Source organism: Phaenicophaeus curvirostris, chromosome 29 (genome assembly GCF_032191515.1).
Source record: "Phaenicophaeus curvirostris isolate KB17595 chromosome 29, BPBGC_Pcur_1.0, whole genome shotgun sequence".
Taxonomy (NCBI): Eukaryota; Metazoa; Chordata; class Aves; order Cuculiformes; family Cuculidae; genus Phaenicophaeus; species Phaenicophaeus curvirostris.
The window spans coordinates 2,464,104-2,491,886 of record NC_091420.1 but is presented as its reverse complement, the minus strand read 5'-3'; the positions used below and the strand labels follow the sequence as shown (position 1 = coordinate 2,491,886).

General features: G+C 57.9%; 1 protein-coding gene across 1 annotated transcript; it reads right to left on the bottom strand.

Moving 5' to 3' along the window:
- Positions 1-1,282: 1,282 nt before the first annotated feature.
- LMNA (lamin A/C) lies at positions 1,283-27,465 on the bottom strand. The gene is made up of 12 exons (XM_069878738.1): positions 27,005-27,465; positions 9,913-10,069; positions 9,681-9,806; positions 9,010-9,180; positions 8,363-8,488; positions 7,784-8,004; positions 7,495-7,699; positions 6,768-6,875; positions 6,485-6,604; positions 6,296-6,394; positions 4,774-5,028; positions 1,283-2,620 (listed from the first exon to the last, which is right to left on the bottom strand). Exons 1-12 carry the CDS (start codon positions 27,352-27,354, stop codon positions 2,588-2,590), a joined length of 1,971 nt encoding a protein of 656 aa, XP_069734839.1. The 5' UTR covers positions 27,355-27,465; the 3' UTR covers positions 1,283-2,587.
- Between the last annotated feature and the right edge of the window lie 318 nt (positions 27,466-27,783).

Genomic DNA, 27,783 nt, shown 5'->3' with positions numbered 1-27,783 from the left:
ACCTACCTGGCTGTGGCTGCGCCCCGGCCGCCCTCCCGCGCTCCCTCACATCGCGGCTCTGCAGCGTCGTGCCCGGTAAAGCTGATTACGCGCCGGCTTTATGGTTCTCTCCTTCTCCCAGCATCGCCTCCCGCCTCGCTCCAGTGCCTGGCACGGCCTGGGGGGGCTGAAGGTCCCCTTGGGGGGTGCGAAAGGGGGGTCCCCATGGTGGGAAACCTTTAAGGGAGCAAACGTGCGCTCAGGGGCTCACTCAGGCTCTGCCACCCCTAATCCAGCTCATCCAGGGGAACGTCTGCTCCCCAAAACCCCAGCGGGAGGAGAGCTCTGAGCTCTCCCCTCAAATTAAGCTGTGGTTTCAATAAAGGTTGTGGGGTGATGTGATTGGAGCAGCTCTGAGGAGAAGGACTTGAGGTGCTGGGGGAGAAGAAGCTCCACAGGAGCCAGCAAAGTGCTCTCGTAGTCCAGAAGCCAACCGTGTCCCCGGCTGCATCCAAAGTCGTGGGACCAGCAGGGAGGGAGGGGATTCTAACCATCTATTCCACTCTGGTGAGACCCACCTGGAGCCCTGCGTGAAGTTCTGGAGCCCTCAGCCCAGGAAGGACATGGGGCTGTTGGAGCGAGTCCAGAGGAGGCCACGGAGACGATTTGAGGGCTGGAGAACCTCCTGTATGAGGCCAGGCTGAGACAGTTGGGGTTGTTCAGCCTGGAGAAGAGAAGGCTCCATGGAGACCTTAGAGCAGCTTCCAGTATGGAAAGGGGCTCCAGGAAAGCTGGGGAGGGCTCTGGATCAGGGAGGGCAGGGAGATGACGAGGGGAACGATTTTCAGCTGCAAGAGGGGAGGTGGAGATGAGATCTTAGGGAGAAATGTTTTGCTGGGAGGGTGGGGAGGCCCTGGCCCAGGTTGCCCAGAGCAGGGGTGGCTGCCCCATCCCTGGAGGGGTTCAAGGCCAGGTTGGATGGGGCTTGGAGCCCCTGGTGCAGTGGGAGGTGTCCCTGCCCATGGCAGGGGTGGCACTGGATGGGCTTTGAGGTCCTTTCCAACCCAACCCATTCCATATTTCCACGAAATCCCATCCCGTATATCTCCGCGTCGGGGCTGGGCTTGGGGAGCTCCCGCAAGGCTCTCAGCATCCCACCTTCCTTTTCCCACTCCCGAGCAGGGTGCTGAGCCCCAGCCCTGCCTGGAAGGCTGAAATAGATCCTCCCCCCACCCCGAAAGCGAGCGCAAAGCCCCCCTCCCCAGTTCCATCCCCGCGACAGCAATGACGACGGCACACGGGGTGGGAAGGGGTCTCTGTATTGATTTTTGGAAGGAGATACAGGCAGTAATACAGAAGCTTCGCAAGCACAGATACATACGGGGTCTCACCAGATCCCACCGGAGGCAGGGGTGGGGTGGGGGGGGTTGTGCCGGGGGCCTGATCCTGCTCCTCGAGGCAGGGGATGCTGCGTCGAGGCACGAAGCTGCAATCTCCATCCCCGGTTGGATGGAGAGGTGCTCGTGTCAACCCCCAAAATCCCCCTCGCTCAACCCAAAAAAAAAAAAAAACAACCTTCCTCGGTGCCTTCCTGGCAACCAGCCCTGTTCCTGGACATCCTCAACCTCATCCTGCCCCGAAAGGAGCTCCTGGAGAGGAGCCCCATCAACAAAACACGGGGAACCCCACTGGATGCACCAAAGAGGGGGTTCGAGGGGCTCCCCGCTGGTTCCGAGCCTGCGGGAGCGAGCTCCGTCCCCTCATCCACCAAATCCATCTGGTCCCGGTGGCTTTGTCCATCCTCTACTCCATCTCCCCCCGGCTGCCGTGCGGGGTCCCCGCTTTGGCTAAGGCACAACTCGGCGGCTTAAAAAAAAGAAGATGAACCCCTAAAAGGCTTTGGAGAAGGTCTTGGATGGACCAAACAGTACATGGAGACACGTTCCAAGGAGCTGGGAAGAGGGGTGATGCCACCACCACCACCATGGTGAGATGCCCAGCATCACCCCCAAGCTGCGGGGAGCATCAAATCCAGAAGGAAAAAGGGAATTTGGGGTTCAGACCCCCCTCCCCAAAGACCCCGAAGGTGAGCAAGGCGCTCGAGGAGGATGCTCGGCGCCAGCTCAACCTCGGTCCCAGCACCTCAGCGGCTCCGCAAAGAGCTGGAACGCGCAGCTCTGAGCGGGCTGGTTGGCTTCTCCCAATCCTAGATAAAAAAAAGCTTTGGCAAAAAGGATACAATCTAAAGAGCTGAGAAACTACAATCTCTTCCTGCAGGGCTGTGCGGTGAACACAATCCTCGGTGTCTTTGGCTGAAGGTTTTAAAAAAGATTTGGAAGTTGAAAAGCTTTTTTTTTGGTTTGTTTGTTTTTTATAGAAATAGATTTTTTTCTTTACAAAAAAAAAATCGAAGCATATTTTAGCATTTTTATATATATATATATATAAAATTCCTGCTATAGAAAACAACAAAAAAAAAATAACCCAACCTCGGTTTTTGATACGATTTTTTTTTTTTAAAGGAAAAACCAAAAAATTCTTTTGCTTTGGGAGGAAAAAAAAAAACCAGCTCGAGATGGCCTGGAAACACAGGAATGGTGCCACGGAGTTACATGATGCTGCAGTTTTGCACAGCCTGAGCCTGGGGAGGAAGAAAGAGAAAGAAAGAGATTAAAAATTATGATATTTGGGGTGCTGATGGATGAGAAGCTCAATGTGAGCTGGCACTGGGCACTCCCAGCCCAGATATCAAGCATGTCCTGGGCTGCAGCTAAAAAAAAGTCCCTTTCAGTCCTGGAAGGTGCTCGGAGATCTCCTTGGAGCCTTCTTGTCTCCAGGCTGGACAACCCCAACTCTCATAGCTCAGCTCCAGCCCTTGGATCATCTTTGTGGAGCTCCTCTACAGCCACGTTCTTCTCCAACCCCTCTCCAACTCCACGTTCTTCTCCAACCCCTCTCCAACTCCACGTTCTTCTCCAACCCCTCTCCAACTCCACGTTCTTCTCCAACCCCTCTCCAACTCCACGTTCTTCTCCAACCCCTCTCCAACTCCACGTTCTTCTCCAACCCCTCTCCAACTCCGCGTTCTTCTCCAACCCCTCTCCAACTCCGCGTTCTTCTCCAACCCCTCTCCAACTCCGCGTTCTTCTCCAACCCCTCTCCAACTCCGCGTTCTTCTCCAAACCCTCTCCAACTCCACGTTCTTCACCAACCCCTCTCCAACTCCACGTTCTTCTCCAAACCCTCTCCAACTCCACGTTCTTCTCCAACCCCTCTCCAACTCCACGTTCTTCTCCAAACCCTCTCCAACTCCACGTTCTTCTCCAACCCCTCTCCAACTCCACGTTCTTCTCCAACCCCTCTCCAACTCCACGTTCTTCTCCAATCCCTCTCCAACTCCACGTTCTTCTCCAATCCCTCTCCAACTCCATGTTCTTCTCCAATCCCTCTCCAACTCCACGTTCCCCTTCCCAGGAGGATTTTGCAAGCCCAAAGAGATCCAGGACAAGAGGAAAAGCAGACAAGAGGAGAGGAAGGAGGGACCTCCCAGTGCTGCAGAAAGGATGATGCAGGAAGAGAGTGGAAACCCAGCTGGATATGGGGAAGAGTGGCTGATCCACTGGAAGACCTGGGTAGGCTGGAGAGTTGGGTGGAGAGGAACCTCATGGATTTCAACCAAGGCAAGTGCAGAGCCCTGCACCTAGCGAGGAACAACCCCATAGACCAGGAGATGTTGGGGCTGAGCTGCTCTGCAGAGAAGGAGCTGGGATCCTGGTGGACACCAAGCCAGCCATGACCCAGCACTCGCCCTTGTGTCCAAGAAGGCCAAGGGGATCCTGGGGTGCATGGAGAAGAGTGTGTGGAGCAGGCAAGGGGGGTCTCCTCCCTTCTGCTCTGCCCTAGGGAGGCTCCATTTGGAGTCCTATGTCCAGTTGTGGGCTCCTCAGCTCAGGAAAGACCAGGAATACCTGGAGAAAGCCCAGCAGAGGGCATGACTAGGAGAAGGCTGGCTGGAAAGCTGCGTGGAGGAGAAGGACCTGGGGGGGTTGGTTGAACAGGAGCCAGCAGGGGCCCAGGTGGCCAAGAAGGCCAAGGGCATCTTGGCTTGGATCAGCCACGGCGTGGCCAGCAGGGCCAGGGAGGTTCTTCTCCCTCTGGACTCGGCTGGATATTAGGAAAAAATATTTTCTGGAAAGGGTGATTGGGCAGTGTCCGAGGCTGCCCAGGGAGGGGGTTGAGTCCCCTTCCCTGGAGGGGTTTAAGGGCCGGGTGGACGAGGTGCTGAGGGACATGGGTTAGTGATTGATGGGAATGGTTGGACTCGATGATCCAGTGGGTCTCTTCCAACCTGGTGACTCTATGATTCTACAAAGATGAGAAGACTGGAGCATCTCTTTTAAGAGGAAACACTGAGAGACCTGGGTCTGTTCAGCCAAGAGGAGACATCCCATCAGTGCTGGTCACTATCTAACAGGCTGTTCAGTGACGCCCAGAGACAGGACAAGGGTCCATCGGGCACAAACTGGAACACGGCAAGTTCCACCTGAACCTGAGGAGAAACTTCTTTTCCGTGCAGGTGATGGAGCCCTGGACCAGGCTGCCTAGGGAGTGCGTGGAGCCTCCTTCTCCAGAGAGATCCAACCCTACCTGGGTGTGATCCAACCCTACCTGGGTGTGATCCAACCCTACCTAGATGTGATCCTGTGCACCCTGCAGGCAGGGTGGGTGGATGGAGGAGCTCCAGAGGGCCCTTCCAACCCCACCACTCTGGGATCCTGTGACGCGGTGACTCACCTGCCTACGGGGGCTGGAGCTCCCCAGGAGGTAGTTTCGGGACACCAGGCTGTCCCCGAGGCCGATGCCGGAGTCTCCCATGCTGCGGTAGCTGCGGGTGACGGTCACACTGGAGGTGGACGAGCCCGAGGAGACGGTGTTGATGCCGGTGGTCTGGGTACCTGCCTTGTCGGCCGGCTGCCCGCACGTGCCGCACACCACGGTGCGGGAGCGGAGGTTGTACTCGCCGGGGTCCCCGGAGCCGCTGCAGCTCCCCTAGATGGGATGAGGAACAGACAGAAGGACCTTGAGCACCTGCCTGAACTTCTTCTGCCTTGAGAACGCTCCCCTGAGCACCAAAGTGACCCAGGAGAGCTCTTCAAGGTGCTCTTCAACTCCTCTTCACGTTGGGAGTCAGCGTTTCACCCATCCCCTCCACCACATGGTTTAAAAACGATAAATATCATTATAATTATTATTATTATTATCCTGGATTCCTGGTGCTGCCACACTCAGATGGGTGAACCAACCCTCCTGCCCTGTCCTTGCCCCCTGGGCTCTCAGCACATAGGAGACATCTCAACTGTGCTTCTCCTGCTCCTCTAAGAGCATCTTGATGATTCTGTGATTTTGTGATTCTATGATTCTCTTCCTCGCTGGCTGGGAGAGCGCGAGCTGCCTCCTTTCCAGTGGTCAAGTCACTCTTGGAGAGGATTCAGCCATGAGAATCCAGCTAGTGCTGGCCCACAGAAGCTTGGCTCCTCCATCCAGGGATAATCGATACCCGTCTCGACACGGTTCTTCAGCTCCAGAGAGCTCAGGAGAAACGGGATGACGGACGCCCCGTCCTGCTCCTGCCACGCAGAGTCCCCGTGACCAGCATCCATCAGATTGTTGGCTGGGTTGAAGAACGCCGATGGCATCTCCATGCGTGATTCCTGCAGGAACTTCATGGCCGAGACAGATCTCGCCCTTGGGACAGGCTGGTGGAGCTCCTGGGCTGCAGCCAGGGACGTTGTCTTTGATACGAGGAGAAGCGGCTGCAGCTCCTGGCACGCTGCCTGCTCCCTGCCCTCTGCCCAGCGCTCTTCTCGGTGTGTATTTCAGCTCTGGGAGAGCAGGGAAGGACAAAGTCACCTCTGGATTCGTTCCAGCGCCTTTGTGAAGCGGAGAAGATGGATGAGCTGCCACAGAAAAGTCCATCGACGTCCCACCATCCTGTCCTCCACCTCCAAGCAATGAGAGGTACCAGCTCAGCCTCCATCCCGGATCCTCCATCCCTTTTCACGGCAGGTCAAGGTTCCTCAGGGTTGGAGATGGCTTCTAGCAAGCTTTTTTTTTTCGGTGAGCAGTGATCTCCTCCAGGTACCAGAGCTCTGTTGGCTTCTCCCGTGCGGTTGGTTCCACAGCAGCCTCCCAGCTGCCTTCTTCTACGAGGCCCGATCCTGTGTGATGCTGAGCTGCCTCCCACCCTTCCTAGGAATGGACCTGAGCTCCTCTGGTGTCCCTTCGACACGACCCCTGCGGCCAGCGCGATACTCACGTGTTGATGGCGGTGGTGGATGTTCACTTCATCATCATCTTCATCCTCATCTTCATCGTTGATGATCACGGTGCGGACCAGTTTCCGCATGGCCACCTCCTGCAGGGGAGGACAGGAAAGGAGTTGGAGGGGGTTTGGTGCCTGCTGGTGCCCCCGCGCCCTGCCTTGGGGGTGTCCTCAGGCTCTCACCTCCCCGTTGGAGTTGATGAGGGCCGTGCGCAGGCTGTCCCCGCAGCCCCAGCTGCTCTGGGCTTTCCACACCAAGTTGCTGGGTGGGCTATGGGTGGCCCCAGCTCCCGAAGCCCAGATCTAGGGAGAAAAGAACAGAGTAGAGCAACATCTCAGGGCTGTGGAGACCAGAGATGGGTGTTCGTCCCCCCAAAACAGCCACTGGTGACCTGGCTCCAACCGTTCTGCATCACCAGCAGCCCCAGTGGGTTTGGGATCTCATCTGGATCCTTCACCAACTCACCGTGACCACCTGGCCAGCCCTCAGGGTGAACTTTGGGGGGAAGCGGTAGGTGATGGGGGGATCATCTCCGTTCTGACGCTTGATCTGCCAGTTCCCCATCGCCTGGTCCTGTTAGAGAGAGAGGGAAGCAACCTTGAGATCCCCTGATTCCTCCCCAGCTTGTCCCACTTGACCTCCTGCCCGTGGAATGAATCATGGAATCACGGAATGGGTTGGGTTGGAAGGGACCTCAAAGCCCATCCAGTTCCACCCCTGCCATGGGGACACTTCCCACTGGATCAGGGGCTCCAAGCCCCATCCAACCTGGCCTTGGACACCTCCAGGGATGGGGCAGCCACCCCTGCTCTGGGCAACCTGGACGCTCCCAGCAAAACATTTCTCCCTAAGATCTCATCTCAATCTCCCCTCTTGCAGCTCAAAACCGTTCTCCCTCATCCTCTCCCTGCAATCCCAGATCAAGAGCCCCTCCCCAGCTTTCCTGGAGCCCCTTTCAGCCCAGGAAGCTGCTGCAAGGTCTCCCAGAGCCTTCTCCAGGCTGAACAACCCCAACTCTCTCAGCCTGGTCTCCTACGGGAGGTTCTCCAGCCCTTGGATCATCTCCATGGCCTTCTCTGATCTCACTCCATCTCGCTCCTGTGCTGAAGACTCCAGAACTTAACACAGAGTTAATTCCAAAGGAGTGGAGCTGAACTACACCTCCAGGGACCCTCCCCGAAGGCAAACGCACCTCACTGGACTTGTTCCTGAGACGGACGAATCTGCCCTCCAGGTCCACCTCCTCCACGCCGACGCGGCCGCTTGTCCGGGCGTGGTGGGAGAAGCTGGTCCGGCTTTCGCTGTCCTCCAGCTTCCTCTTCTTGGAGGAGCCTTGGGTGGACACGTGGCTACGGGACGCACCTTTGTGGGATGAAGGGCTGGGAGACAACCTCAGCCTGGGCAGGAGGAGAAGGAGAGGTGGGGTCAGAGAAGAAATGAGAGCTGAGGGACCCGTGTAGCTCACAGAGCACAGCGCTCACCGCTCCTCCTCGCCCTCCAGCAGCTTGCGGTAGGCATTGATCTCCATGTCCAGAGCCAGCTTGATGTCCAGCAGCTCCTGGTACTCATCCAGCTGCTGTTGCATGCGCGCCCGCATCTCAGCCATCTCCCGCTCCTTGTCGGAGAGCAGGCGCCGGTTGGTCTCGCGTTCCCTGGCCAGAATGTCCTCCAAATCGTGCAGCTTCGCCTCCTTGGCCGCCAGCTGTGTAGGGAGAGAAGGTCAGGGTGGCTGCTCCACCTGGGGACATTGCCAGGAAGGGACCATCCCCGGGGGGTGGACACAGAATCACAGAAAATCACAGAATGGTTTGGGTTAGGGACCTCAAAGCCCACCCAGTGCCACCCCTGCCATGGGCAGGGACACCTCCCACTGCATCAGGGGCTCCAAGCCCCATCCAACCTGGCCTTGAACCCTCCAGGGATGGAGCAGCCACCCCTGCTCTGGGAAATCTGGGCCAGGGTCTCCCAAACCCTCACAGGAGAACATTTCTCCCCAAGATCTCATCTCATTCTCCCCCATTTCAGCTTCGTTCCAGAGGAAACCCATGGTCCCAACTGACCTGCTTCTGCAGCTGGCTGACTTCAGAGGAGAGGTTGTCGATGCGGATGCGGGTTTGCTGCAGCTCCTCATGGGCAGCACCCACCATGTTGCTGTTCCTCTCAGCCGACTGCTTGGCGTTCTCCAGCTGGAGGAGAAGAATCACAGAATCATAGAGTCACCAGGTTGGAAAAGACCCATCACATCATCGAGTCCAACCATTCCCATCAATCACTAACCCATGTCCCTCAGCACCTCGGCCACCCGGCCCTTAAACCCCTCCAGGGAAGAGGACTCAACCCCCTCAACCCCCCCAGGTCCTTCTCCTCCAGGCACTTTCCAGCCAGCCTTCTCCTGGTCTGGAGCTGCTCAGGGTTGTTGTGCCCCAAGGGCAGGACCCACCATTTGGCCTCGTTAACCCTCATCCCGTTGGTCTCAGCCCATGGATCCAGCCTGTTCAGATCCCTTTGGAGACCCTCAAAACCCTCCAGCAGATCCAGCTTCCACCCAGCTCAGTGTCATCGGCAAACTTGCTCAGGGTGCCCTCGATGCCTTCATCCAGGTCACTGATAAAGACCTTGAACAGGGCTGGACCTGTGGGTTAGCACCCCTGGCACCCTCTGCACTCCACAGGGAAGGGTGGGAAGGTGGCACGTGGGTGCCGCTCACCTTCGCCCCGTAGGTCTTCTCCAGTTCGTCCTTGTAAAGCCTGATCTGGGCTTCGTGCTGGCTCCGCAGCTCCTGCAAAGCTTCGGAGAGCTTGCTCTCAAACTCCCGCTGCCGCCCATTGTCGATCTCCACCAGCCGCGTCTCGTGGCGGCGCTTGGTCTCACGCAGCTCCTGGGGACAGAGCAGGGGACACGGTGTCACCTCGGGGTGAGGGATCAGCTTGGGGATGGGGACACAACATATAAGAGAGTGTTAATTTTCCTGAGCGACCTCAGCACCAGGGTGGCAGATCATAGAATCACAGAATCACCAGGTTGGAAGAGACCCCCAGGATCATCGAGTCAAACCATTCCCATCAGTCACTAACCCATGTCCCTCAGCACCTCGTCCACCCGGCCCTTAAACCCCTCCAGGGAAGGGGACTCAACCCCCTCCCTGGGCAGCCTCGGACACTGCCCAATCACCCTTTCCGTGAAATATTTTTTCCTGATGTCCATCCTGACCCTCCCCTGGTGGAGCTTGAGGCCATTCCCTCTCGTCCTGTCCCCTGGCCCTTGGGAGAAGAGCCCAGCTCCCTCCTCTCCACAACCTCCTCTCAGGGAGTTGCAGAGAGCAATGAGGTCTCCCCTCAGCCTCCTCTTCTCCAGGCTAAACCCCCCCAGCTCTCTCACCTCGCTGTAAATGTTCTTCTGGAACTCCAGCTCTTCCTTCAGCGTCTGCAGCCGGTTCTCGGCGTCCACGCGGCGCAGCATCTCATCCTGCAGCTGCTTCTTGGCTTCACTCAAGGCGCTTTCCAGCTGGAGGGAATTGAGAAGGATCATCAGGACCAGCTCGTGAGGACTCTCCAGGCACTAGCTGGGCCCGCAGCAGTGGGACAGGGGGAACAGAGCCACCTCTGCTCACCTTGGCCACCTGCGCCCTCAGGTCCCGCACTTCGTTCTCCAGGTTCCTCTTCTCGCTCAGGGCTGTGGAGAGCGCAGCCTCCTTGGAGTTAAGCAGAGCCTCCACGTCCTTGAGACGTGCCTGGGCGGCCAGCAAGTCCCCTTCCTTCTTGGCATTCCTGCAAGGCACCAGATGGCAAGGATGAGCGGCAAGGTGGGGAGCAACCTGCACCCTCACCCCAAGCACCTGGAGCATCCTGTCCACAGCTCTGTCCACACAGACTTACAGAATCATGGAATCAATGAGGTTGGAAAAGCTCTTGCAGCTCATCCAGTCCATCCAGCACCCCAGCCCCACCGTGCTGACCAAACCATGTCCCGAAGTGCCGCGGCCACATGGTTTTTGAACCCCTCCAGGGATGAAGACTCCACCGATGCCCTGGGCAGCCTCAGCCAGGGCTTCACCACTCTGCCATAAAGGAATCTTTCCCAATATCCAAGCTAAACAGCCCCTGGCACTGCTTGAGGCCATTTCTTCTCGTCCCATCACTTGTTCCTTGGGAAAAGAGCCCAGCACCCATCTCGCTCCAACCTCCTTTCCAGGAGCTGCAGAGAGCGATGAGGTCTCCCCTCAGCCTCCTCTTCTCCAGGCTAAACACCCCCAGGGCCCTCAGCCGCTCCCACAACCCCTGTTCTCCAGCCCCTTCCCAGCTCCGTTCCCTTCTCCGGACGCCCTCCAGCTGCTCAATGTCCTTCTTGGAGTGAGGGACCCAAACCTGAGCCCAGGATTCAAGTCCAGGAGGACAATTCCATCCCTGCTCCCGCTGGCCACCCCACGGCTGCTCCAAGCCAGGATGCTGGTGGCCTCCTTGGCCACTGAGCTGCAGGATTGCACCCAACACCAAAAGGACCCAGCGAGCCCAGCCTGGGGTTGGGTCCCATTGAGCAGGAGGAGCTGAGAAGCACCAGGAGAGGGGTGGGGGGCAATGGGGTGAGGAGGTGCAGCATGCACGGCAGCATCACCGTCACTTGCACGGTGTGGTGGGTCCCAGCAGGGGATCAGGATGGGTCTCCGTGCAACCTCAGAGCCTCGACACCCTCCCGTGCCTCAGTTTCCCTCCTCTGACAGCCGGTCAAGGCCATTTCTTGCAGGCATTTGCTTCCCCGCTTGGGGAATTCGATCGCACTAAGCCACCAAAACGCAGCCTCCGACTCTATTTTGGTGGGTCCTATAAAAAGCCAAGCCCTGCTGCTCTTTCTGCAGCTCCCAGCGCCCGTCAGCGTGGCTCGCGATGGAGTTTCTCACCCCACCTCCCTCCAAATCGGCTGGAGGAGGCAGGATGCGCCCAGGAACCGGTGCTGGTGCCCCTCGGCCGTGGGCGAGCACGGGCCCCGTGCCAGCATTCCTGGGGCGCTGAGCACGCACCCGCCGCATGAGATCACGGCTAAAATAAATACCAGGGAGGGGCCGGCGGCACAGATGGGGCTCAGCCTGCTCCGGCTGCAGGATCCGGCCCTGGCACAGCGAGGAGAACACCAACAGCGACCGTTGAGGAGGCGCTTCCACTCCTCCTCCCCATGGGGAACCCAAGGATGAGCGGGGACCTCGACTTGCATGGAGGTGGGGAGCTCCTTGCTTGGCCGACAGCAGATTTTCCTGCTTTTCTTTCTGCTTTCTGAGACCTGAGCTGGTGCTGAGAGGTTGCTCGGAGATCTTTACATCCCCACAAGGTCCTGCTGTACTGGATGAGCCCCCTCATCCCGCCTCGGTCCTTCCAGTGCAACCCACTCCTTTCATGCCACTGACTCATAGGAGAAAAATGCCATCTGGGAGCAGATCTGGAGCTCGTTGCGAGCAATGTTTGAGGCTGAGTTTTCCCATCTGGCAGCTGCTCCTCTTTGCAGCCAGCGTGGCCACCCCAGCCCTGCTCTCCTGGATGGAGTTAACCACCTCTTAACTCTAGGAGGAACTTGCTCTTGGTGTTTTGCTCCTGTAGCTCTTTGCTCAGGGTGTCAGCTGGAGGGATTTGGGCACGGCTGGGGGTCACTGGCTCTTTGGGATGGGACTTGAGGCACATCCTGAAGCCTTTGAGTCTTTAAGGGACCCCCAGGACTAGGAGAAGTCCTAGGACTAAGTCACTAAGTGAAATAGGGAGGGGAAAACGCCAACACGAGATGGTTACAGCGGTGACAGATTCATCCTCTTCAGGGACTGGAGGGCTCCGGGGCTCAGAGCAAAATGCAATGATGCCCAGAAAGCCTTATGGTGAATCCCCAAAGAGTCCAGGACAAATCCATTGTGTCCAGTGCTGGAATCCTCAACGTTAGTAGGAGATGGAGCTGTTGGAACGGGTCCAGAGGAGGCTACGGGGATGATGTGAGGGCTGGAGAACCTTCCGTACGAGGACAGGCTGAGAGAGTTGGGGTTGTTCAGCCTGGAGAAGGTTCTGAGAAGACCTCAGAGCAACCTTCCAGTACCTGAAGGGGCTACAAGAAAGCTGGGGAGGGACTGCTCACAAAGGCTTGTGGCGATAGGATGAGGGGCAATGGGGATAAACTGGAGAGGGGCAGATTTAGACTGGACGTAAGGAAGAATTTCTTCACCATGAGGGTGGGGAGGCCCTGGAACAGGTTGCCCAGAGCAGGGGTGGCTGCCCCATCCCTGGAGGGGTTCAAGGCCAGGTTGGATGGAGCTTGGAGCCCCTGATCCAGAGGGAGGTGTCCCTGCCCATGGCAGGAGATTGGAACTGAGGAGATTGGCTTTGAGGTCCCTTCCAACCCAAGTTATTCTATGCTCCTCATTCCAGCCCAGCCAGGGTTTGGTTTTTCCCCTCTCCTCCCATCGGCTCCTGCTCTTCTTCCCCCTGCAGCCTCCCAGGCTCCAGCTGGCGTTGGGCTAAAAATAAAAACACCCATAGCAGCTGCGTCGCTCCTGTTTCCCGCGGCAAAAGGGATGAAGAGGGACCTTCCTCCTCCTCCCCAAGGGGTTCACAGGTCTGCTAGAGCCTAAGAGATCCCGAATCCTCTGCCAGCAGCACATCCACCCTGAAAAGATTCTGTGCCTGCAGCCAGGGGAGACACGGGCTCAGCATCCTGCAGGATTTGATCCTCCGTGCTGGGAGAATCGAGCGTAAACACAAGCATTTATCGAAGCCAAGAAGAGAAAACATGACAGAAGCACCAAATCCTCAAGAAACAAATGTCTTGAGAGAGAAAAGAGGGAGGGAAAAAGGGCCTCAAGGCATTTTATTTTTAGCTTTTAAAAGCAGGAAGGAGGGGGGGAAAAAAAGAAAGAAAATTGCAGCTGAGCTGCCAGAAAATCCAAATGTTAATGGAAAGTTGGACCCGTTCTGGCTGCGCTCAGCACAGACACAGAAAGGAGCCTGCAAAGGGATGGATTTAAACGGAACCAGGGCTGAAGATCCTCGGGGCAGATGGTCCTTGCAGATGGTTCAGGAGCTACTATTGCTCCTCTTTGCTCTGCCCTGAAATCCCAGTTCAGAAACCTGGCAGGGCTGGGCTCCCCCTTGGGAAAAGTCGGAGCCATCGGAGCTGATGGGAGGTGAGGAGCGTTAGGCATGCGCCAGGCTGCCTCTTCTCCCAAGGGCCAGGGGACAGGACGAGAGGGAATGGCCTCAAGCTCCACCAGGGGAGGGTCAGGCTGGACATCACGAAAAAATATTTCACGGAAAGGGTGATTGGGCAGTGTCCGAGGCTGCCCAGGGAGGGGGTTGAGTCCCCTTCCCTGGAGGGGTTTAAGGGCCGGGTGGCCGAGGTGCTGAGGGACATGGGTTAGTGATTGATGGGAATGGTTGGACTCGATCTGCTGAGTCTCTTCCAACCTGGTGACTCTATGATGCTATGAAGGTGCCAGCCCTCTCCAAGCAGCCAAACCCACTTTGATGCATTGGAGGAACCACCCTTTGGGTTCACCCAACTCTGATGACCATGAGCCCTGGCTGCTCCCGCGGATGGAACGGAGCTCAGGAAGGACGGAGCTTCACGTGCTGGAAGGAGATCAAGGGGGTGGGATGGAGCCAGTGGGAGAAACGGGTGTTCCCTCTCCTTCCCCACCTCCACGTCACAAGCGCCGCACCCTGCCAAGGTGCCAAGTCAGGCGATCTCGCCGGCTCACAGCCCGGCTCTAAATCTCTCTGCACGTCTGCAGATCCCCAAGGACTGGGGGTTCGCTCCTCGCCTGGAGCCTGCCACCCTGCCACAAAACTGGGGGGCTGCTGTCCCCCAAAAAAGACTTTATGACACGTTTCCAGCTTGGGAAACTGAGGTAAGAGAGGCATCACGTGCTCAAGGAGATTTGTGAGGGATCTGATTGCTGGGAGGACGAAGAAAACCCGCTTTGCTCTGCCTTGGACTTGCTGCTTCGCAAGAAGCTGCCTCCAGCATCAAGGATTGGTCCCAGGGATCATTTCCTCATCCCAGGGATCATTCTCCCATCGAAGGGATCATTGTCCCATCCTAGGGATCACTCTCCCATCACAGCGACCATTCTCAAGAACATGGTTTAGTGGAAGGTTTGGACTCAATGATCTACGAGGTCTTCTCCAACCTAGCGATTAGAAGATTCTCTAATTCTGTCCCCTCTCAGGGATCGTTTCTGCATCCCAGGGATCATTCTCCCATCAAAGGGATTGTCCCATCCCAGGGACCACTATCCCATCCCAGGGATCATTCTCCCATCGAAGGGATCATTGTCCCATCCTAGGGATCACTCTCCCATCACAGCGACCATTCTCAAGAACATGGTTTAGTGGTAGGTTTGGACTCAATGATCTACGAGGTCTTCTCCAACCTAGTGATTAGAAGATTCTCTAATTCTGTCCCCTCTCAGGGATCGTTTCTGCATCCCAGGGATCGTTTTCCCATCGCAGGGACCACTGTCCCATCCCAGGGATCGTTTCCTCATCCCAGGGATCATTGTCCCATCCCAAGGATCATTCTCCCATCCCAGGGATCGTTCCCCATCGCAGAAGGTGAAGGTCCCACAGGGCAAACAGCAGGACCAGCACAAGGAAAGTCACTCTTGGGAAAACCTCTGCGATGGGGCAATGGGAATGTGGCAAAGCAGCTTCTCCCAGCTCCTGACTCATCCTCGCCGCTGCGCCTTTGCCAAATCACCAGGATAAACAGAAGCTGGTCTCCTAGCAGGGGAGCTGTAAATAGCCAGCGCGATGTACAGCAAGGACAACATCTGCACGGAGCCGGCATCCTGCCCGGCACCAAACCCCGGCCAAACGGCAACCAGGGGATGCCCGCGGCGGCTGGGATCGAGGATGGATGGAAACAGCCTCCATCCTCCCGCGTCAGCTGCCCCCAAGCCCCTTCCCGGTGCCAGGGGTGGTGCCAGCCGCGCCGCACGCTCGTCCCTGGGGCTGAAGGGCTCGCCCAGCGGAGAGAGAAGAGCTCGCAAGCAGCTCCTAAGAGCTGGGATTTCCCTTCTTGGAAATCCTAAAAATGAACCAAAGCCTCTGCTTTGTTTAGCCTGGAGAAGAGGAGGCTGAGACCTCATTGCTCTCTGCAACTCCCGGAGAGGAGGTTGTGGAGAGGAGGGAGCTGGGCTCTTCTCCCAAGGGCCAGGGGACAGGACGAGAGGGAATGGCCTCAAGTTCCACCAGGGGAGGGTCAAGCTGGACAGCAGGAAAAAATATTTCATGGAAAGGGTGATTGGGCACTGGGAGGTGGTTGAGTCCCCTTCCCTGGAGGGGTTTAAGGGCCGGGTGGCCGAGGTGCTGAGGGACATGGGTTAGTGTTTGATGGGAATGGTTGGACTCGATGATCCAGTGGGTCTTTTCCAACCTGGTGATTCTATGATTCGCTGGGAACCAGAAAAGAGCATTTCACAGGGAGGCAAACGGATCCTTCGGTGCGGGGCTCCTCAAAATCTTGCTCATTCCTGTCCCTCCACAACCCCAGGAGCCTCGCTGGGAGTCGCAGCTGCACCCCAAGTCTAGAGATCACAGTGGATACCTCCAGGAATCGCCTACAAATCCTCCCCACAAAGCCTTTAAGGAGCTTTTCTCCTTTCTCTGGCTACAGCAGAGCGAACATCTCGCATCCACAGCCTCGCCTCGCAACGGGGAATCACAATGAAGCTTCCCCAGCACCAAAACAAAGCGACGCACGAGACCACGGCGTGGACCGATGCTCCCCTCACCACTCAAAAAGCTAGAAAAGGGATTTCTGAGAATAAATAGCCTATTAAAAAGCCTCAACCCCCTCCCCTGTGCAGGCTGGGGAGCCCCCGGTGCCGCTCACGCCCCGTCCCGGGTTGTCACGCCAGTGCCGGTGACTCATCCCAGTCCTTGCCAGCAGCTCGAAATGGAAATCCCAAGTCACCAAGTGACGTTGCTGTTTGGGCTGAGTCCCCCCTAGTAACAGGAGGGCTCCGCGGTTTTGAGGGGCGGACGGTGTTACCAGAGGGGTTTTAGGAGCTGGAAAAGTGGGGTTTGCTGGCTCCCAGCTGGGGGAATGGATGGGATTTGGCTTTCCACTCCCTACGCTGCCTCAGGTGAGCTTTGCATCAGGCGTAAATATCTGTCTGTGCCTAGACAAGGGGCAGGGTTTATTCTCCACAGATGCTTTTTCTGGTGTGGAGAAGGCACAACAACATCTCACTGGCTCTGTTGGTGCCCTCCTGCCTGCAAAATCCCTTTTCCCAGCTGCTTTCAGCTTTTCCAGGGTGGAAGAAGCACGGAGGAAGATGCAAAGTGGATGCAAAGAGCTGGGGAAGAGCAAGCGAGCACCGGCTGCTGGAAGCCACTCGTGTCACGAACGTGCAAACCTCAGCTCCGCTCGTGGCTGAGCCTGAGATGAGTGAAAACAAGGATAGAACGTCGCTATCGATTCCCATCACCAACAAACCCCTGGGATACCTGGAACGAGCAGAGAGCCAGGTCTCCAGCCTGGGATGACGCGCAAAAGGCCACTAGTTGCAATTTGCTTTAGTAAAAGTGCTCCAGCCCCAGGTTTGTCCCCAGAGCTGCTCCTGCAGAGCTCAGCAGGAAAAATCCCGCACGATAGTTTCATCTGTGCCAGGGACCGGCTGCTCCCGGCGTTCCCAGAGGGAGGGCTGGTTCCTTGCTGGCAAAAACTGCATTTTTCCATAGCGAAAAGTCACCCAAGGCTTGGAAACCCCCGACTCGCAGCACCACGACGAAACACGGACCCGTCCAAGCCAAACCCACGCGTTACGAGCACACCCCCTCGCCTTTCGCTGCCTTCCCAGAGAACTTTGTCTCAGTTTATCTAAAAGACACATCACGGCCTCGGCTTAAACCACCTTAAATAAAAATGAATCATAGAATCACCAGGTTGGAAGAGACCCACCGGATCATCAAGTCCAACCGTTCCTATCACGTCCTCAATCGGGAAAAAAGGAACTCTCTAAAAAAAAGGAATTTTTTTTTAGACAGAGCTCCCCAGGGATGGGGCAGCCACCCCTGCTCTGGGCAACCTGGGCCAGGGCATCTCCACCTTCACGGTGAAAAATTTCTTCCTAAGATCTCATCTGAATCCCCCCTCTTGCAGCTCAAAACCATTTCCCCTCATCTCATCCCTGCCCTCCCTGATCCAGAGCCCCTCCCCAGCTTCCCTGGAGCCCCTTTCAGCACTGGAAGCTGCTCTAAGGTGTCCGTGGAGCCTCTTCTCTAGACTGAACCACCCCAACTCTCTCAGCCTGGCCTCACACAGGAGGTTCCCCAGCCCTCAGATCATCTCCGTGGCCTCCTCTGGCCTCGCTCCAACAGCTCCATGTCCTCCCTGTGCTGAGGGCTCCAGAGCTGGACCCAGGGCTCCAGGTGGGTCTCACCTGAGGGGTAGAATCCCCTCCCTCCCTGCTGCTCCCGCTGCTCTGGACGCAGCCCAGGACACGGTTGGTTTCCAAGCCGCGAGTGTGATTTGCTGGAAAAGTTTTTAACATCATTTTCTTTGCACGTCAAGCCACTCCTCACGCTCCCACAGAAACCCCAGCACAAGGGAGTCACTTCAACGCATCCTTCTCTCGATAAATAAGAAACGCAAAGCCTATAAAAGCACCTTAGTGGATGAAGTGCAGAACTCCAGTTTTCCTGGGGGGATTTGAGACGGTGCAGGGAGGCCCCTACGATGTTGTTAAAAACAGGGAGCTGACTCACACGTATTAATCACGTCTTCGGGACGGGGAGCGCTGGGACAGGGGGAGGAAAAAACAGCCCTGAGCTCGTGTTTCGCTGGGACCTGGCAGCGGGCGCTGGGGCGGCAGAGACGGAGCAGGGATGCAAATCGCAGCCCCAGGAGCAAGGAAACACGTTGCTCACCATGCAAATGTGGCCGTTGCCTCTTTTCCCTTGGAAAACACTTGGGGTCTAACAGCAACTCCGAATGAGAAGCTTTGCAACCCTAAACGGGGCAGCGGAAAGCAAGGAGGCATCACTCTCCTGGCTCTGCTAAGGATAAAGCTGAGTCCAAGCCAATCCCTGGTGTGCTGATGGAATCACAGCTGGGAACAGGGTCCCCAAGCAAGGTGGGACACGTTGGAATAGGGTCCAAGCTCAAAGTCTCCTTTTTCCTCTCCAGCAGCAGCTCCTCACCCCGTTTTCCATCAATCTGGAGCCGCGAAGCTTCCGGCCAGCACCATTTGCTTAAGAAACAAAGCAGGGAATTGTTGGATCCAGCTGCCCCCCATCATCCTGGGAACACAAAGGGTTTGCTCTCCCGGCTCCGAGAGCACAGATAAAGGCGGGCGAGGTGTTTACACTGCCACAAGGTTTGTTTGCGCGCAACGGCGGCGGCGAGGCCGGCACGGGTGGCACCGGAGCTGCCTTGTTTGCCCCTTGGCACGAGTCCCAGCGGGTGCAGCGAGCTTTCAACCTCATCAGGAGGGAGGCAGGATCGCGTTTGGATGCGCTGCAATTAGGAAAATGCAGCTCGGATGCAGGGAGGCGAGGAAGAAGAATGTTGGTGCTTTGCTGGCACACGCAGCAGATGCTCCCGGCACGCGCCGGGCAAGGGTGAAGCCCAAAATGCTCCTCATGAGCGCAGGAAACCACCGCGTCCCCGCCGGGGAGAGCCCAGCGGACGTGGCATCCCTCGAAAGTGCGATTCCACCCCAATCTGAGGTTGTTTAGCCCGGAGAAGAGGAGGCTGAGGGGAGACCTCATTGCTCTCTGCAACTCCCTGAGAGGAGGTTGTGGAGAGGAGGGAGCTGGGCTCTTCTCCCAAGGGCCAGGGGACAGGACGAGAGGGAATGGCCTCAAGCTCCACCAGGGGAGGGTCAGGATGGACATCAGGATGAAATTTTTCACAGAAAGGGTCATCAGGCACTGGAGCTGCAAAGGGAGGTGGTGGAGGCACCATCCCTGGAGGGGATTAAGAGACGGGTGGACGAGGTGCTGAGGGACATGGGTTAGTGATTGATGGGAATGGTTGGACTCCATGATCCAGTAGGTCTCTTCCAACCTGGTGATTCTAACACTCAGGGCGGGAAGACTCAGCTTTGCAAAGCTCTCCCTAACTCCTCCCTGTGCTCGCAGGGCAGCGGGGAGATGATTCGGGGAGCGAGCACAGCGCCGTGCACGGTGGGGGATCTCCTTGCACCCCACAGATGCTGCGGGGCTGTGGGTTTATCTGCCAGCACCCGTCATGCCAGGAAGGAAGGAGCAGGCGAGCGCGATTGCCAGCGTGGTGGGGGCCTCCCGGAGACACGGCAAAGCCCCACGGCGGCCGCACCCTGTGCCAGCCCCGAGACGCGCAGCTGAACGTGACTCATCTCCCTGCTCCTGCCTCAGCGAAGGTCTTCAAGCCTTCTACTTGCCCTGCTGGCAGCTCCCTCCCTGCCCCATAGAATCATAGAATCACCAGGTTGGAAGAGACCCACCGGATCATCGAGTCCAACCATTCCTATCAAACACTAAACCATGCAAAGCTTCACCCGGCCAGGGCTGAGGACACCGAGCTGGTTGGCAGGAGGACACGGTTGTTGAAAGCAGGAGCCCAAGCGAAGTGGCTGGAGGTGGCTTTTGTCCAAGAGGGTTGAGAGAGCGCCGCTATCAGAAACCTTCTCTCCTCCAGAGAGGCTCAGAGCCACTCACAGCCCCAAGGCAACAACTCAAAAGCTTGAGAAGAGCCATCGTTCGCTGCTACCCCTGGCTCCATCTCCTCTCTGCACAGACACCGTACCAACAACCACCTCTAAGGTGAAGAACAGGGAGTGGAACTTCCATCGTGCATGATCCCAGAGGACTTCGTCACTTCTGCTATTGCACCTCCTGGCTCTGCACATGGAAATGTAGGAAGAAAGCATCCCAGCTGGGAGGAGGAGGAACAGCTGAGAGAGCTGGGGGGGGTTTAGCCTGGAGAAGAGGAGGCTGAGGGGAGACCTCATTGCTCTCTGCAACTCCCTGAGAGGAGGTTGTGGAGAGGAGGGAGCTGGGCTCTTCTCCCAAGGGCCAGGGGACAGGACGAGAGGGAATGGCCTCAAGCTCCACCAGGGGAGGGTCAGGATGGACATCACGAAAAATATTTTCCCGGAAAGGGTGATTGGGCAGTGTCCGAGGCTGCCCAGGGAGGGGGTTGAGTCCCCTTCCCTGGAGGGGTTTAAGGGCCGGGTGGACGAGGTGCTGAGGGACGTGGGTTAGTGATTGATGGGAATGGTTGGACTCGATGATCCGATGGGTCTCTTCCAACCTGGCGATTCTATGATCTTCTCTCGTGAGCCCCCACCTGAAGCCCCTTGTCCAGTTCTGGAATCCCAGACATTAAAAGGGCTTGGAGCTGTTGGAATAAGCTCAGAGGAGGCCATGGAGATGATGCAAGGGCTGAAGCACCTCTCAGAGCAGAGGTCCTCATAGCTACGAGGACAGGCTGAGAAAGTTGGGGTTGTTCAGCCTGGAGACGAGAAGGTTGATGGGAGAACTTAGAGCAACTACCAGTATGGAAGGAGGCTCCAGGAAAGCTGGGGAGGGGTGTTTTACAAGGGCCTGGAGTGATAGGATGAGGGGGAATGGCTTTAAATTGGAAAGGGGAAGATTTAGATGGAACGTTTAGAAGAAGTTATCCACTATGGGGAGGCAGTGGAACAAGTTGTCCAGGGGAGCTGCGGCTGCTCCATCCCTGGAGATGCTCAAGACCAGGTTGGATGGAGCTTGGAGCCCCTGATCCAGTGGGAGGTGTCCCTGCCCATGGCAGGGGTGGGACTGGATGCTCTTTGAGGTCCCTTCCAACTCAAACCATTCTCTAACTGTACGATAACCCACAGGAACTTCACCTTCACGCAGGAAAGGAAATTGGTTTCCGATTGAGAAGGGGTGATGCTGACTCAGGGGTGCTCAGGAGCAGAGGTGTCCTAAGCCCGCTTTGGTTTTGTGGCACCTCCACGTGCTCTCAGTTCCTGAACCGAGCTCCATCCCTTTTCGTTCTCCTCAACACCCACAGCCACTCAGCAACATCCTTCACGTTCCAAACCGAAGCTGAGCCAGGGCTGCAGCTGCCACGGCCCCAAGCGGGGCTGGGGGGGACCGTGCCAGGACCCCAACCCACAGTTGTTCCGCTTCACACTAGGACCATTCAACCCTCGGCAACGAGAAGAGCGGAACGGAGGCAGGTGGGTACCCAGCCCCGACGCCCCGGTGAGGGGCTGCGTGCGGCTGACGGCGACCGGGGACAGATTGGAGCGTCAAATGGCATCGGCCGCAGCTGTTTGGGAACGCGCCAAGCCCAGAGACGGAGGAGAAAGCTCAAACAGCCTCGCAAAGAGAGCGGGATGGAGAAAATGAGCAACACAGCCTGGGGCAGGGGAGCAGGAGGCGATTCCCAGCTCTACCCAGATGCTTCCCAGGGGCTCCCCTAGCCCTAATTTTGGATGGGATCATAGGGAGAGCTCTGGTGGTTTCCTCCCACCCGCCTGCCAGCAGCAGGGAAGGAAACTGCTGCTCCCAAAGGGCACAAATTCAGCAAAATAAAGAGCTGGCAGCAGCTCGGGGTGCCCCACCCCATCCATGCCGTCCTCTCCGAGCGCCGGGAAAGGCTCCCACTTTGCTGGGCTCTGGAATTTTAAGTGTTACTGGGATCCTGACACCGAGGAGACACGCGTGAGGCTGAAGAACACTTGTAGGAGCTCGCACGGGCAGCTCCGCGGGGATGGACACCTTCCCAAAAGCCAACGTGTTCCCCTTCAGCGATCGCTTCGCTTTAATCCCTCAGCTCCGAGGTCAAGGCTCGCAACCCACCAGGGTGGGTCCTAGCGTAATAAAAAAACATTTAAGGCAACAGGGTTTCCTCGCATTCCCCTCATCCCCGGGAACGGGAAGCGCTGCAGGAGGACGCGGGGTAACCGCGGTGGCTGGAAGACGTCGGCAAACGCAGCCAGCGATGAGAGCAGAGCCACAAAACGAAAGTACGGAAGCGTTTTCCATGGTCAGAGATCGTCCTGCACAGGGAGATGGGGAAAAAAGGGCGGCTGGATGCTCGTACAAGACATATCCCCCCGCTAAAAGTAGCCAGGGGCTAGTGAAAACCTCAGCTTGGAAGCCACGGAGCCTTTCAGCCCAGGGAGGGCAGGAATGCCCGGCTGTCCTGAGCCACTGGGTGTGGATGGGATGGAATCATGGGTTGGTTTGGGTAGGAAGGGCCCTCAAAGCCCATCCAGTCCCACCCCAGCCATGGGGACACCTCCCACTGCATCAGGGGCTCCAAGCCCCATCCAACCTGGCCTTGAACCCCTCCAGGGATGGAGCAACCTGGGCCAGGGCTATCTCAATCTCCCCTCTTCCAGCTTCAAACCATTCCCCCTCCTCCTATCCCTGCTCTTCCCAATCAAGAGCCCTTCCCCAGCGTTCCTGGAGGCTCTGGGGCGGCATGGGGGTCCTCAAAGGCCATGAGGGGGTCTTGGACCCATCCCAGCTCCATGTCACCCGCTCCCCTAAAGCATCACTGGGCTGCACAAGCTGTTCTTTGTTTCCCCTAAAGGGCAAAGCCTCCTCCAAGCCAACCCATTCTTCCCCTGGCAGGGTTTCCATGAGCCAGAGCTGGGGAATCAGCCCAGGAGCCTGAGGTTTCTCCCCCACGCAAAAATGTTCCAGCACAAGCACGTTGCTGCTGAAGGCAGCCCAGAGACAGCGCCCAGCCCTGCGGCAGGGAGGATTTTCTATTTTTTTTTCCTTTCCCAGTAAACGGGTCCCATTTTCTTGCTCTTTCCTGGAAGATCACCCCCGAACCCAGCACGGGGCCAAGTCCACCTGGGGCTGGGTTGTGGGGTTCACCTCCCAGCAGCCTCGCCGATGCCCGTGGGTGAGCTCCCTGCACTGCCAAGACCTTTGGAAAACAGCTTTTTCCTCATTAGGAGGAGATCTGGGTCTGGGCAAGGAAGAGGCGCTGCCAAGGCACCAGCTTAATTGAGTTAGGGGCTGCAATTCAGGAAACCATCGCTCATCAGCCCTGACGCTAACGAGGGCCTGGTTCCTGAGCTGGAGGAGAGAGCAGCCACCCCTTACCCATCAGAGCGGGGCACTGAGAACCCCCTCGAGGTCTTCTCCTGGGGATGGAGGTGCCCAAGGGCTGTATCCATGATCCTTGTGCTCCCAAAGCGGGGGTTGCACCCGCAAACACCTCTGGTTGAGGCTCTGGGATGAGGCAAGGGTTGTGGCTCCTGGTTTCACCCTATGAGTCAGGAACCAGCTCATGGAGAGGGGGCGACGAGCAGGACCAGGGTGCAAAAGCATCTTCTCCGCAGCAGCCCTGCTGGAGCCTGCACCCTCCAAGCCCACCCCCCTGCTCCTCCTTGGGGACCACAGGTCAGGGACACCTGGGACAGGGGCGTTTCAGGCTGGTTCTGGCTCTCCCCATGGCATGGGAGGGGATGGGGTTGGGTGCTGCCAGTGCCCCTGAGTCACCAGGCATCCTCACCGCACCCTCCGCCTCGCCTCGCACGTGGCTCCAGCGCAGCCAGCAGGACCCGGAGCTAGCGGGGAAGCCCAGGAGCTGGGGACACGTGTGGCTGGTCCCTTGTCACAGCCAGCACCAGGGTGCACGGGGCCAAGGGTCCCCTGGGGCGCGGAGCAGGGTGGATGCTTTGGGAAACCCCTCCTGGGCTGGCGTTGAGGGCAGCCAGACAGTGGGAAGGGTGATAGAATCATGGAATCACCAGGTTGGAAGAGACCCACTGGATCATGGAGTCCAACCATTCCCATCAATCACTAACCCATGTCCCTCAGCACCTCGTCCACCCGGCCCTTAAACCCCTCCAGGGAAGGGGACTCAACCCCCTCCCCGGGCAGTTCCAGTGCCCAATCACCCTTTCTGGGAAAAAATCTCTTCCTGATGTCCAGCCTGACTGTCCCCTGGGGAGCTTGAGGCCATTCCCTCTCGTCCTGTCCCCTGGCCCTTGGGAGAAGAGCCCAGCTCCCTCCTCTCCACAACCTCCTCTCAGGGAGTTGCAGAGAGCAATGAGGTCTCCCCTCAGCCTCCTCTTCTCCAGGCTAAACCCCCCCAGCTCTCTCAGCCGCTCCTCTTCTTCTCCAGCCCCCTCCCCAGCTTCGTTGCTCTTCTCTGCACTCGCTCCAGAGCCTCAACATCCTTCTTGTGTCCAGCCTGAAGGGAAGAGCAACCAGCCAGAAGGAGAGAGGTGGTGGGAGGAACCGTGTCCTTGTCCTCTGCTTGGGGCCAGACCCCCATCCACCCCCGCAGCTCTCGCCCCAGGGCGTTGGTACCCGGTGTGACAGGTCTGGTGGCACAGCCCATCCCTCTCCAACCAGCACCTCATTGTAGGTGGGGTGCTCCACTCCTCTCCCTCCTAGGGTGGCCCCACCACCCACTGACTCCACCAGCGCTGGGTGCGGTGCCCAGAGCCGGACACGCCGCGTTCCGACACCCCCATTTCCCCCTCCTGCGCAGGCGAGACAACCCCGGCCGCGGGCAGCAGGGATGCTGCGGGTGCTGATAACGTGGCCCCGGAGCCGCCTGCCCTGTAGGAGATACTCAGCACTCCCCTCGGGGCTGACGAAGGGAGCAGAGGGGGCCGAGTTATTTATTAGCCAAGCGAAGCGTCGCTGCACCCGGGGTCAACGAAACCGCCCCGACCAGGGCGCTCACCCAGCGGGGAGTGGGCAGAGCTGGCTTGACCGGTGCCTCCCAGACACCCACATCACCAAAGCCGCACACGGGTCCTTCCTGAGCCCATAAACCCATCCACAAGGTTGGAATTGCAGCTGCCCCGTTCCCCACTGCCTGAAAAATTCATAGAATCACCAGGTTGGAAGAGACCCACCGGCTCATCGAGTCCAACCATCCCCATCAATCACTAACCCATGTCCCTCAGCACCTCGTCCACCCGGCCCTTAAACCCCTCCAGGGAAGGGGACTCAACCCTGGGCAGCCTGTTAAATTCACCAGATGAAGCCTTGGCAGCCAATTCGTGCCCCTCTCCGAGCAGCCCGACCCCATCGAGAAGGTCCCCGGGAACACGAGATGAGCTGCAGCCCCTCTGCAAGGATTTTAGGGGTTGGGAGGCAGCCCCAAAACCCACTGACCGAGGAAACAGGGATGAATTGCATCTTCCACCCCCCTAACCATGACTCTGAGATGACTCAACACCTTGAAACCGTTCTCCAAAAACGCTGATCTGAAACCCCTCTCCAAACCGAGAGCTGCTCTTTGCAAGCCCCCTTGAGCCAAAGCCTTTATTTTTTTCATCATTTAGGAACACGCAGAGCAAGCTCATCGCAGCAAAGAGCTGAATGCATATTTTTTTTTGCAAGGACCATATTTTTTTTTTGCTATGCGGCACCACCAGCTCCAGGCTGAGCTCGCAGCCAGGGACGCCTGCAAGCCGGGCATTTTTTCCAGCCCTTGAAAGATCGCGGCCAAGATAATTCTGGGTTCGCATAAGGCAGAAAAAATCCTTTCCGACAGATCCTCACGTCGCCAGCTCCCAGCTCCTTGGGATGCAGCGAGGAGGGAGCCGCCTTGCAGCGAGAAGGACGAGCAAAACCATCTTAGATAAGGACGGAGCCGCAGCAACGCACGGGAAATAGAAAGCTAAATATAAAACCACCCGGCTTTCTAAGGCAGCTCTGAAGGGCTGCACGCTCGCTGCCTTCCCAGGAGGTAGAATATTTATGGCATCTTCGAGGACGTTAATTTTAGCCTCATTTGTACCAAGTCAAAATGAGGCAAAGATCAAATGGAAGGAGATGGGGTCGTCCCACCGCTACCCAGCTCAGATCCTGCTCCGAGCCGAAGCTGCTGATGGAAAAAGGGACCCACTCGCTCCTTCCTTCTGAGCATGACAGGGCTGTGGCTCCAACATGGGTTGGCAGAGCCGTGGGGAAACCCAGAGGTCCCTGCTTGGTGACACCAGCCAGGGACCCATGTCCTCAGGGGACCCATGTTGGGCATCGGCCACCGGCCCGAGGAGGGGAGGGCACCAAAAAGGTGACAACGCCGCAGGCATTTCTCACATCAGGAAAAGAAAAAAAAGGTATAAACCCAATGGGAAAGGGCTTGGGGGGGATTTGAGCCTCAAAGCAGACCTGGAGCACATCACCCAGGTGGGAAAGGGATGCAGGCGATGCCCAAGCGTCGCTTGTCGCGGAGCAGGGGACTCCACGCAGCTCGGCACAGGGAGGGTTAAGGCACACAAACCCCGAGCAGGTTCTCTAACCGGTGCCAAAGACAGCAGAGGGAAAATAGGACGAGCAGGCAAGCTCTGGGGGCAGGACAGAGCCAGCTGGCTGGCACCGCTTCCCGCTCGGGGCGCGTGTCGGAATTAGCTCCAGGATGACGAACGCGGAGGGGCTGCCAGCCCAGCGCTTGCGCCCCGCGTCCCACGGACCCTCCCGGGAGCCTGGGGCACGGCGCTCAGCCCCGTTCCCGAGCTTTGACAGCTCCCAGATTCCCTCGGCCAAGGGCGTCTTGGCCAAAGATGGCGCTTGGAAGGAGAGTGGGAATGCCGGGAGCGCTTCCCTCTCCTCTCTCGGTCCCCGCCACGGACACTCCTGCTCCAGCCGGGTCACGGGTTTCCCTCTCCCTGCCTCCTCCAGGTTTGCTCCTTCCTCCCTCCAGGCTCCTCGCCAAGCGTGACGCCGGTGACCATCCCGTCCCCCCCCAATCCTCGGGGCACTCACCGAGCTTTCAGCTCCTTGTGCTCCTCCCGGACTTTGCCGAGCTCCAGCTGCAGCCGAGCTCTCTCCTTGGCCACCGAATCCAAGGTCTTGCGAGCATCCGCCAGCTCCGACTCGTACGCAGCCTTGATGCCCGAGACCTCCCGGCTCACCACCTCCTCGGACTCGGTGATGCGGAGCCGCAAGCCGGCGTTCTCCAACTCCAACGAGCGCACCTTGTCGATGTAGACGGCCAAGCGGTCATTGAGCTCTTGCAATTCCTCCTTCTCCTGCAAGCGGGTGATGCGGGTTGGGGACAAGGGGGTCCCCGCCGCCCCGCTGCGGGTGCTCCTCTTCTGCGAAGGCGTCGCCATGGGGTCCGGCGTCGAGGCGAAGGACACGGCACAGGTCACGGCTCGGTGTCCCACGCCACCCACCCAGCTGTCTCGGCTGCTCCTGGTTGTCTGAGTGACTTGCTTATATCCCAGCTGGGTTCATGAGAGGAGGAGCTGAGAGGAGGAGGAAGGTGGAGTTAGCTGCAACCTGGGTGGAGACAACCCACTTGCATCAGTCATGGAAAAGCATCGCTGGGAAAAGGGGCCTTGGGAGGGCGGCTTTGGGGTGCGCGGCTCAGGGGGACCCCCTTGCAGACACCCCGTGCCTCCCCTTTTCCAGTGCAACTCCCCCAGATGAGGCTGGATTTCAGCTCGGAGAGGGCTTGGCAAGGGCAAAGCGCACCCCGAGAGGGGCTGCTGCAACGGGGGGCAGCCCAGCACCCCCAAACCCCCCGGGGCTGGGCACCC

What these genes read in the sequence shown, in the direction of transcription:
- LMNA (XM_069878738.1), bottom strand. Translation starts at nt 27,354, where the DNA reads ATGGCGACGCCTTCGCAGAAGAGGAGCACCCGCAGCGGGGCGGCGGGG. An exon ending in AGAAGACCTACGGGGCGAAG is followed by an intron (nt 8,489 to 9,009) that starts GTGAGCGGCACC and finishes CTTCTCCTCCAG; the next exon opens with CTGGAGAACGCCAAGCAGTC. An exon ending in TCCACCACCGCCATCAACAC is followed by an intron (nt 5,029 to 6,295) that starts GTGAGTATCGCG and finishes CATCCCATCTAG; the next exon opens with GGGAGCTGCAGCGGCTCCGG.